Source organism: Idiotropiscis lumnitzeri, chromosome 18 (genome assembly GCF_059441095.1).
Source record: "Idiotropiscis lumnitzeri isolate Australia: NSW breed Sydney's pygmy pipehorse chromosome 18, RoL_Ilum_1.0, whole genome shotgun sequence".
NCBI classification, from domain to species: Eukaryota; Metazoa; Chordata; class Actinopteri; order Syngnathiformes; family Syngnathidae; genus Idiotropiscis; species Idiotropiscis lumnitzeri.
In genome coordinates this window covers 13,424,461-13,436,470 of record NC_142408.1, presented here as the reverse complement: position 1 = coordinate 13,436,470, position 12,010 = coordinate 13,424,461, and the positions used below count along the sequence as shown (strand labels likewise).

The 12,010-nt window shown below is 37.9% G+C and overlaps 1 protein-coding gene across 1 annotated transcript; it reads right to left on the bottom strand.

The window, feature by feature from the left end:
* Positions 1–1,434: 1,434 nt before the first annotated feature.
* lmo4la (LIM domain only 4-like a) lies at positions 1,435–11,994 on the bottom strand. The gene is made up of 5 exons (XM_088281241.1): positions 11,748–11,994; positions 8,345–8,582; positions 4,284–4,380; positions 3,967–4,125; positions 1,435–3,016 (listed from the first exon to the last, which is right to left on the bottom strand). Exons 2-5 carry the CDS (start codon positions 8,578–8,580, stop codon positions 3,008–3,010), a joined length of 501 nt encoding a protein of 166 aa, XP_088137367.1. The 5' UTR covers positions 8,581–8,582; positions 11,748–11,994; the 3' UTR covers positions 1,435–3,007.
* Between the last annotated feature and the right edge of the window lie 16 nt (positions 11,995–12,010).

Below are 12,010 nucleotides of genomic sequence, written 5' to 3'. Positions count from 1 at the left end.
TGCAGAACTGAACATAGCGTCTGCTACCCATAATGCATTGCGACTACTGCCAACATTTTCATAATTAAATAAAGGTAAATAAATGCTGAATTATTACACGATAACATTTCAGGATGGAATAATACACACAAACTATGACATTTTAAATAAAGAAATATTTTTATACCTATCTTCTTTATACTCTTTGAACTTTTGTGAAACGACTATTGGACGCTTTTCCTGTGGGCAGAACGGACACGATTGGTCAATCGGCAAATTTCAAAGCACACAAAAACGTATTTGAGCGCATTTCTTTTCCTATGTTTTTCACCTCCTGGCTGTTGTGTTTACATGTTCTGAGTTCTTAAATAAAAATTAAAAACAAATGAATTAAAAAAAAATGCAGCCTTTGCTCAGGTGCCGACTCCATGGAAACGAAGGTCGCGTGCGTTTGCGTGAATGTGGACACCATGTGTGGTCGACTCGCGCCCGAGATGATGTCATGCAGCCAAAACTGCTGCCTATTTGCAATGTAGATTGTCATGGTCTTCCTCTATGATCCTCCAGTTAGCTGTGTAGCGCACAAAATGACAGGCGCCCAAAGGAAAGCCCCTGGCCTTTTAATTAGGCCTCATTAGGCGGCAACAAGAGTGCAGCAAAAGCATACCAAGGCCTCTGGTGCATCCCAATTTAATTGCTTCTGTAATAGCCTAAGACCACAAGTTTGGAATCCCATTCCTGTGGGTAATCACTGCTGTTTGTGTGAGAAACAAAAGTGTTTCTTCATTCATTAATCCATGCTCTTGACTCCACCTTTAAACACATCATCATCAACAATATCCTGCTGCTGCTATGTCAAAGACACCAACCAATGCTTTAGAACTGCTAACAAAATGAAATAAAACAAAAATCCACTCTTCATAATCAAAGAACATCTTTTCATAGCCCGTGTTTTTACACCATTTGGAATTTAACTGTATTGGTCACCTCAGACCTGGGTTGTAATTTGGATTTTTCATTTTTTGTTTCATGTGTATAGCTGGCAATAGGAAATCCTCGTACCTCTAAAATAATCACTTTTCAGGAGACCCCAAAAATAGCATGTTAGTTTTGACATTGCTGCAAGCTATTTTCGGCACTTTGGAGTGGCTGATAATTAAAAAAAGAAAAAAAAAACACCCACACTAGTGGACAGAAAAATTGTAAAGTTATGTGAAATAATAATAGATTAACCAAATTGTGACAGAGTTGTTTCTGGTCTGAGGCCAATTTGTTTTAAAAGCAGATAAACAGGTTAATAAAAAAATCAAAATGTGTGTTGCACTTGCGTGAGGTTTGACCCACTTTCATAATATATATATATATATATATATATATATATATATATATATATATATATGTATAACTGAGTAAAACACTCCAAGCAGCGGTAAATGAAAATGAAAAAAAGGTTACTTTATTACAACAAACTCACTTTCATGTGTGGTGTTGTTAGGATGCCAAGAGAAGTGCTATTAGCTTTCAAGGTAGATCATGTTGAGTATTGGATTCATAGGCTCATGCGCAAATGATTTACAGATCATATTCAAATTTTACGGCAATTCATACAATCCATCCATCCGTTTTCTCGAGCGCTTGTCATCATTCGGGTCATGGGTGACCTGGATCCCATCCCAGCGGACTTTGGGCCAGGTACCGACCCTATAGCCATTGCGGTGCAGTGAGGAGAAAATATGTTATTGTAATTAAGTGTAGGTAGTAACAGACATTTTAACTTCTAGAACAGCTTTACATTTACATCTCACCACAAGAAATGAGGCTGTCAGGGTTGTCTCAACTTCTTAGTTTAACATTAAAAAAAAATATTTACATAGACTCATTGCCCCTGAGTTTACTAAAAATGTGATTTGAAATGATGTTGTTCCTGGAATCATTTTGTTTTCATATACCATTTCAAGGGCAACTACTACCACTATAAATTGAGAAATATACACCAACTAACTCAAGAGTTAATTGATACACAGGTGACACATAGTACAGAAGCTACCGTTCTGCGAGGGCTGCAACGCCAATTTCAAAATAATTCACTTTTTGCTCCTCTTTGCTTATTTGATCGTTTACATTCATTTCAATTTACTCTGCTTTCACTTGAATTGAAATTACGATTAGTGATTAGTATTAAATACTAATAAATTGTTGGAAAATAATTATACTGAAAATTAATTTTCAATATGAATTATTAATTAATTGTTAATAATTTGTTTTTTTGAGCATCTCTATTTCTCATAATGAGCAAGCCATCACGGCTTTGGGCCAAAGGTGGGGTAAACACTTAACTAGTTTTTCGCCATTCACAAGTTGAATCACAGATCCGATCACAAGAGCACAACGTCAATGGCTCGATGACAACAACAACAAAAAAATTGTAGCTAAAGCCAATTCTTTAAAGGACTAAATTCTGTTCCAGATAAAAAGATAATTTGAATACATATATCGATACAATATATAATATGGAAAAATAAGATATAAAAAGCTTTGGAGCTTATACATTGAGTAGTATGAACACAATGATTAAATAAAAAAAAAAGCCACCACTTTCCCGTCTAATTAAGAGGAATGCTTGACCAACACAGAAAACACAGATCTGTGTCTTTTTACTGACATAAAACTCACAGATGTCATACTTTCTGTATGAGTTGAGTTCACTTGAAGCAATGCCCTCAGTGTTACCTCCAGACTCAATATCCACTGTTTGGAAGGGAGGGCAAAGACCATCCTGGTTTCTGTTGGAATCACTGCTATGAAATGTCAACGTCTATTTCCTTCCTTTTAGCCGTGTCTGATCTTCACAATATTGCTGCCACAGTCCATTACAGACATCCATCTTTAACCATCCTTAGCGTCTTGCTCCTGCGAATGAAGCAACAATTCGGCCTTCTCTCGTCATAGAAAGAGTTACAGGCTGGTTTACAAGAGGAGGAAGGTGACGATGGGGCAGACAGAAGAGTTGAAGGGAGAACACACTTTCTCAGCAGACCTGTAAATAAAGGAAATAGATGCTTAGTAAGTCAGTGACATCAAGAAATAGAAATACTTGGGCTGCAATAACGCTGATTTTATTTAACAATTAATCATTTCAGTAATGGGTTAAAAAACATGTTTTAATTGCCAGTCCTTTATTCAAAACAGCACATTATCTTCAACTTAGTGCAGAAACTACACAAACATTAATTGATCATAATTCAGGAATTGATTTGGTCTGTAACATGTAACGTATTGATCTATTGAAATTGGTTCAATTTAAAGATAATCAGTCGGCTTTCATAGAGGGCTACAGAAACTGGGAATATTTACTGTTGAGAGGTCGAAATTCCAAGTATTTAGACAATTTAAAATTAAACAAGGTTTTTGAATGCTTAATTGACTCCCAAAACTAATCTTGATAAAGCAAATTTACTGGCCTCACATACACGAGTAGATGAAAGATGTACTTGCATTGTTGCAAATTTTAGGTGCAAACTATTAACAGGAAGATCACGATCACTATGCACTAACAACACACACACACACACACACACACCGTCACATTCACATATTTAAGTTCATGTTTTTATTTGCCTGTGGCACTGCAATATTTTATTGGTTCACATCCAAATATAAAATATAAAATAATAATGTGAGAATGTTGAAATTTCACCATTAACTAAACTATTAAAAAAGTATTAAAAAACATTTTTCCAAACAGGAACAATATGCATCTACAATTCAAATGAAGAATGTGAGTTATATTAGTATTTTATCTTAGTATTAACCGTGGGAAACTTTTTAAAGTTTTTAGGATGAATGTTAAACACTTACTGTAACAACTTTATAATATTGTGTAATACCAAGACTATAAACTTAAACTAACCTGAAATTGGTTGTACAAGTGATGATAAACCCATTTACATAATTTCCTAAGGAAAAATGTTTTTGAATGCTTCTCACCTTCTGGTCGGACATTATGCCATTAGCTTGCATTTGTGTTGGGTGTCCGCTGAGTAGTCCACCTCCCGGCCGATCATGTTCACAGAAGATAGTTCCGTTGATGTAATGAAAGCGATCACCGGGGACCAGGCGGTTCCGACAGGTTGCACAAATGAAACACTGACACACAAAAAAAAGACTTGTTCATCATTTCATCTCCAATCATGCGCCACTGAGCTGGACCAGGAACAATAAGCGCAATGATTGCAGCTTGATGACACAGTGCAATATAACATATACTGAGGTGATAAGTTTCAGTTGTACAGAATCCAACTCACCTTCAGGTGGTACACATTTCCTTGTGCCCGCATCACCATCTCGCTAGCAGGGATAGCCTGTCCACATGCACTGCAAGCGCCGCTGTGTCCAAACAGCCTGTGGAAACGCACAAACCAAACTGGTCAGCACAATGGCCTCACAGTGAGAGACAGCAGCGGTCATGGGTTCGATCCCAACTCCGGCCTTCCTGTGTGGAGTTTGCATGTTCTCCCCATGCCAGCGTGGGTTTCCTCCCACATTCCAAAAACATGCATGGCAGGCCGATTGAACACTCTAAATTGCCCCGAGGTATGAGTGTGAGCGCGGATGGTTGTTTGTCTCTATGTGCCCTGCGATTGGCTGGCAACCAGTTCAGGGTGTCCCCCGCCTACTGCCCAAAGATAGCTGGGATAGGCTCCAGCACCCCACGCAACCCTTGTGAGGAGAAGCGGTACAGATAATGGATGGATGGATGGTAAGAATGGAAATGCTCCTTCTTTACCACACTTAACAAAAATGGGAGTGGCTTCCTTTTATTTTAAGAGTAATATGTTCCGTTATGCAGTGTTTTGTTTGTTTCTTTTACACATGATGCATGACAGTTATGAATGCATTAATCACTTCACTTTGTAGGATAACTTAAACAGCCAAAAAAAAAAATGTCTTCAACCAAGGTTCCACTGTATCCCCATTTCCAGTGGCGGGGCCGTGCACTTCACATGTCGGCCTTCAGTGAAGTCCTACTTAGTCCGACTTGAATAAATCACCCTCATAATACTATCATTTATGACACCACGGCTGGACAAATAATACACTGACACACACTTAAGCACTACTGAGTGAGTCTTGGAAGAACTGGCTTCTCTTGATAGATCCGTCTTGAAAATGGCCTTGCAAGTGTATCTGCAATTAAATCCACACTTTTCCCTCCTTCTGTGATTGTGATTTAAAAAAGCAAGAACATACTTTAGATTTTCAAACGGTCGCCAGTTACGACTTCCCGGTATGTTGATTCCGCATAGCGCTGCCGCCTCACAAGTGAGTATCCAATCACAAGCCGCGTTCATCACCTTCAACGTAAGGCCAGTGAAAAGACCTTACTGACATTAACTCGTGTTCTGATTGGCTAGTGCAACTGTCTATCAACTGTAAAAAAAAAAAAACTCACTCACACAGAACAAACGCCCACACGATTGTATCTGAAGGCCTCGGACGAATAGTGCATTCTAATGGTATTATGAAATCTGCCTGGCAACACAAGCTAGCTGAATTCTGATTGGATAAAAAATTCTAACCCAAAAATTAAACACTAGGATATAATATGACATCAATGTGAAGAATATGATCTTGATTTCTTGATTGTTAGCCCAGCAGAAAAGGCCTTGACCGCCCATCACTGCCCATTTCCCTAAAAGCTTCCAACTTACTACTTCATTGCAATAACTATTCAAGCAGCTCAACGAACTTCCTGAATTTCATGTTAGAAAAAGAGAAGTTGGAATTTGCTGTTGGCTTATCAGCTGTAATTTTAACTGTTCTGGCAAAGTGCAGAGTGGTTTAGATGCGCACTTCGGAGATTTGAAGGTTAAGGAACAGCTTTTTCTTGTTTGGAATTCAAACAATTAGTTGTCTCTTATTCCCTTTTCTCATGTCTCATAGCCATTATGTAGTCATTGGAACAAAGATTGTGCGACTAATGATTAAATTAAGACAGCCGGAAGCTTGTTTTTAAGCGAGGCTTTCTAATTTAATGACTTCAATTACAGTCCATTGGCAAGGTTAATATTTTCATCAACATCTTTAACAGTCAGTAAGAGGGCCTGAGGGTCAAGTTAATCCACTTTAAGGAGACAACATTGTCAATTAAGGTATCCATATTCAAATGTCATGATCAATTAGAACAGTTGAGTTTTATGAGGCGCTGTGTATGCCAACCAACATCTTACTAAGTTTATTTATAATCACATGTTATAGGCGCCCCCCACAAGTCTATTATGATTTATGTTGCGTTTGACGTAAGGCTGACCGATTGTGGAAAAAAATAATCACGATTATTTTGACAAAGACTGAAAAGACATTCATTGATTTAAAACCTTAGTATTTATTCAACTACTTAAACTATCATCATAGCCTCATGTCCCATTGAACAATTTATTCTTGAACACTCCCTGAAATTCAAGCCACTTGCATTTTCGTTCTTCTACATCCACACCTTGCATCTTTGAATTCAGTCAAGCTTTGAATATGCAAAGTGCTGTACGTGGAGCGAAAGTAAGTCATAAAACAAAAACAAAAAAACAAATTGGAAAAAAGGAATGATGTAGCCAAATTGGTCCATTTTTCACTAACAAGCTCAGTTTATATATTTTTTGATCAGGAAACGCAAATTAGTTATAATTTTCTTTTTTTATCAACTCATTTTTGGGAGAAATTATAGGAAATAAGAGACAACTTCAAAAATGCTTACTTATAATGAGGGATATAGGGCCACGCCCCCCCCTCTGCTCTCTCCATGTTTCGGTCGAAGTCATTGAAGACCCCGATTACAAACTCTCCATTGGAAATCATTGTACTTTCATTGCTCATAACGCCCAAAAACGGTGATCAATTGGCACCAAAATTCATGTGGCCATCCCTGCCTATGACCACTTCAACATATCAAAAGGATTATCCTCGCCGTGGCTGATTTATATGACAATGAGGAACTGTGGAAGTGAGCAGAACTACATAGATTAGGCTATTAGGACACGGCACACTGCTTCTTTGCTGATCCTGGTGAGGAGGCACGGCATAAAAGCACCAGTCACGGTATTTACAGAGACTGAAGTTGTAATGAGTAGACGTGCACATTTCTTTGGATGATGATTGGCCCCACTTTTTGTGACTGTAGGCGACATTAATACGTACAACTTGCCGTCTACTAGAAAGCACATCCTCTTCGGAATATAATAGCTCTGACTGTAGTTCTGAGTTGGAGATTTTTTTATTCTGATTCTTCAGACGACAAAGTAGGTCATTGGTCGTTTTGTATTACAATTTCAGCCATAAGCGTTTGCTTGAATTACTTTTTTCCCCCCACCATGGCCCCTCCGGGCTATGCATACAGTTATGTTATGTTCTCATCTTTTCACGTATGATTAGTATTTTAATTTATCTCCACAAATATTTTGAGAGAATCGGCCAAGGTTTGGAGGCAGAATGAATATGTCCCTCACCACATAATACAGTTTTTTCCTCAGATAAGCATGAACATTTTCTCAAATATCTCTCGTTCAAACACTCAAAGTTCAAACATTTGTCGATTTAAAATGCATAAGTACTCTACAGTAGAATGAACGCAAAGATCAAAACTTGTTTTCAGGCCAAAACATTTTTCAGAAACACCCCTGCTTTTATCTTTAAGTTGTTTTTGTTTTTTTAAACGAGAGCAAAGAAACTACTTGAAAGAAAACAATTTGAAAAAATGTCCTGTGGTCAGATGCAAATTCTTTATGGGAATTACTCAAAGGTTGTCTGTGCATTTCGAGTTTGAGATTTCATTGGAACTCGATTTTTCTGAGCAACGTAAGACATATTTACTGGCTGGCTGTATTGTCAGCCAATGTTATCCAACTCCTCCCACCCTCCAAGGAAGAACATACCTGAAGGTTAGGAGCGCTATCTAAATTATGAGAATACTTAAATTAGTTTTTATGGCAAAATGAACAATCGTGTCACTTGATGGATTTAAATTCCTGCAGGTATTTTGGGGCCTGTTTATTCATTCAAGCCAACAAACAAGAAGGACACACCTATGCATGTTTCGATCAGCGAAATGCGTGTCTGTTAGAGTGTCTGATGAAATGCCCACCGCTGAAAATTAACACTAGCACAATATATTATGCAGATTTGGAAAATTACAAATTAAATTGACCCATCTAATGAACTGTTTGAGTGCTCATGTTTTCTGTCCTCTATATTTATTAAATATAACACCGCCTGCTGTCATATTATTGGGATCACATTCAGTTTGAACATTAAATGGAATACCAGTGAGAAAACCAAAGCAAAGCGGGTTCAGTCAAGCGCGAGCCACACTCACCTGATGTAGTCGTTTTTGCAGAGGATCATGCCTCCTTTGCTGTAGCAGGTGCTGCTGTACTCGCCCAGCTGAGCGTGGCAGCAGGAGCACTTGAGGCAGCGCGTGTGCCAGTACTGCTCCATGGAGAAGAGGAGGAAGCGGTCTGCAATTCGACCTCCACATCCTGCACACGAACGACCCGCTGTCGCCCCCATCACGGCCACTGCAGGCACCTCCACCCTGCTATTCACCATCATAGCTAGAAAGGGACGGGAGAAACGGAGGGAGCTGAATGACAAATCTTGAAATTCATGTTCACTCCACATAACTGTTTTCTTCTTAAAGAAATAAAGTGTGTTGTTTTCACTCTTAAACTCAAGGATTGAGTTCATTATAAATTTATGCTGATCGATAACTTGTGTAATACGTAAAGGGTTAGTATATCTACCGCACAGGTCTGAGTTTAAAGGTTCAAATTAGTGCTCAGGTCTGCATCTTCTCTCTCTCTCTTTTCCATATTCGAAAAACGTGTTTAGTTGAAGTTAATAGTCCGTAGGCGTCAATTGCTATTCATCTCTGTAGCTATTGGTTTAACGCCAACAAATCGGATTGTGATCTCCAAATCAAATTGGCGAGGTGGCAAGAAAATGCCCTTTCTCCCAATATGAAAATTGCTTTATCTGTTTCCACATCAGAACTTTGTGAATTGTTGATTGGCCCTTGCCTCCACAAGCCAGGTTTAGATTAGTCAATCGTTAGCAAGAAAAGACACTTTTATTAATTATTAACCTCACCATGCTAATTAATAAACAGCAATGAAAACATTATCTGGAAACCAGAACACAAAAACTTAGTCCCAACATTGAATACGCTGGACTATTAAATTGTTGCCACTTTTGACTTTTGCTGAATCATTATAAAATGAAAGTAAACCTTAACAATTAACACCAACTTCTTGAAATAAAAATACACTATTATGTTTTAAAGAAAAGTCAAGTAAAAGTACAAGTGAAATCTCTTTAAATATATTTATCTACAATATATAATTAGCTCCACCTTAGCTGTAAAACTTGTGACGTACATTAATGGAGTTGCAAACAAGTCTAACACGCGCGCGCACACGCAGTACATAAGTTCCATTTTCATTCACGTGTTCAGCTGAAAACTTGAGTTGACTTCCATGCACAGCTGTCAGTAACATTGCTTTTCCATCACATTCCAAACTGTGTTGCGCAGTATATGCTCTATCAGCAACTATCCCACTTGAGCTGCCTCCTTCCTTTATAATTAGCAACAACAACAACAACACAAAATAAGTGCAAGGTTAGACATTTTCCAAAAGGTGTAAGAGCAGACAAAACTGTTTTCTTGAGCTGCCGTTTCACAAAGGCTTGGCGAAAAGCCTTCCCACAAATTTGAAATTGCGGCAGCTGGTTGTCTGCAGTGAAGCACAGTGCCCTCAACAGCCTTATTTGGGGGGAGGAGAGACTTTTCTGTAATCAGATACTAGTTTAAGAATCCCAAGGTTACATTGGAAACACAGTCTTGTGCAACTACTGTACACTCAACTTTCCAATTTGTTAAGACTACCATCGTTAGAAGAGTTGATCAAGTCACGTGACCTGACTGTTTTGGTTACCCCAGGATGCAGAGTTGTAGTTGCGTGCCACCATCACAATTTGATAAATATAATTTTGTAGTACGGATAAGTGGCTTTGGCATTACTTGTGTTTCCACACAGTCACATTACACTGAGGGACTTGTACGCTCAACCACAGTGTATTTATATTAACAAGTGTTACAAATAAATGATTATACTATTCAGTTGCACACAGGAAATGAAAAATAGATTTCATAGCAGCAAAATATTTCATACTTGTAGCAAGCATTAATCAAGATGATAACTTTCACTACTTACATGAGCACACAGTCAACATGGCTGAGAAGTCATTGTTTATCCCACCACCCACAGTCAGCATTCCATGAAATAAAAAGTTCAAATAGAGTATACCGATCTTGCCAACACACTCAAAATGGAAGCAGTAACAAAGAAGAAATCAAAAAGTAAAACGCAATGTTTAGAATTGTGAAGAATTTAGAGATCTGATTTTTTTTTTCAATATATTGTTTGCTTATAATGATGAATATTTATTTTTGGCTAACTCACAGTCCCATCACACACATTCATAAATGGATGGTGAACCCTGTCTGGCTCTGTGAAATGTTGCATGTGACATTCATCATTCATATTCATATTTTTTATTTGCAATGTGACAAGTGGTCACTTTTTTTGTGAAATTTTCCGAAGAGAGGAATATGGAATGAGCACTTTAAATTCCTCTAAAAACCATCCATAACAAAAAAATTCAAATGAATAATGTTAAACTTGCGCTATTTGAGTTGAGTTTTTAGGACAGGCGATGTGATTTGAAACATAATTAATTATGACACGCCGACTGAGATAACCGACCTAAATTTCAGCCCATCCAATATTATTGGTAGACAGATTTAACTGATCAGAAAAAAGGTTGCCCGAGTAACAAATGAAACAAAAGGGGCAAGGAGATATGACGAGAAAGGATTTGAAAGTGTTTTTTGACCAGATTTTCTACAGGTGATATCGTATTTAAAAAAAAAAGGCATTTTTTCCAACACAATTCCATTTCTACAAAACCCGTTATCCAATTTTAAAAATTCTGGGTGCATTGTACTCAAGTTGAAGTGGTGATTTCAAACAGATTATGCAGATTTTGACAGAATCATGTCATGTTGCTGTTTTACTCGTTCAAAGATAAAGTTGATAGGTTTAGGCACTGAGATTGCCTGTTCATCATCTGTATATATTTACATTATACATTACTTATTTCTCATGTAAGCAAGGCGTGTTTTTTATTTATTTATTTATTTTTATAAATTACATTCGAAGTAGTTTAAGTGACAGCTGATATTGGACCGACACCTACCAAATAGAAGGAAAGACTCTCTTTAGATATACGTATACGTTGCAATGAGATCTTTGTTATTTTACTCTTGTGCGCGTTATGACGGCATAGTAAAATGAAGTATGTCATCACGAGTAATGAAATATTAGACACGTCACCATAGTGACGCTGACTAGTGACACTTATGATTTGCTGTTTAACTTTCTATAGCATCCCCTGCTGGAGGCTGGCATCCAGTCGCCAGTTGGCATAACTCACATACAAAACTGTCAATGACAGTAGCCACTCCGACAATAGTATTTGAATTGGTATTATTTTGTTCAACTAGGAATCGTAGTGAAAAGCATTTGCTAAAAATGGAAAACGCATTATTGATAATAATTTAATTTAAACTTTAAATAACACCACAAAACATACAGTTGTATATGGGACGGGGTAGAAAAACAAGAAAGCAGTTAACAGATGGAAGTTATTGATCTTACATCGCTGGCCGCAGGAAGACGATGGAAGAAAAATGATCAAATGGTCGCGGCTTCTGTCGCTCTAACTTGAAATCCACGAAATGCCGAAGGTTTTCAGTCCACTCGCGACGAAGAGTCATCAAAGAAAACAACAACAGCTCCCCCGTGTTAGGTAACAAACAGCTCAGGTGACAGTCGGCCACTTTCACTTTCTTTTTTGTCTGTTTACAACCACTGTTTGGCGGGGAAGCAAAGCTGCGGACAGGCGCGTGCTTGCCTTGTTA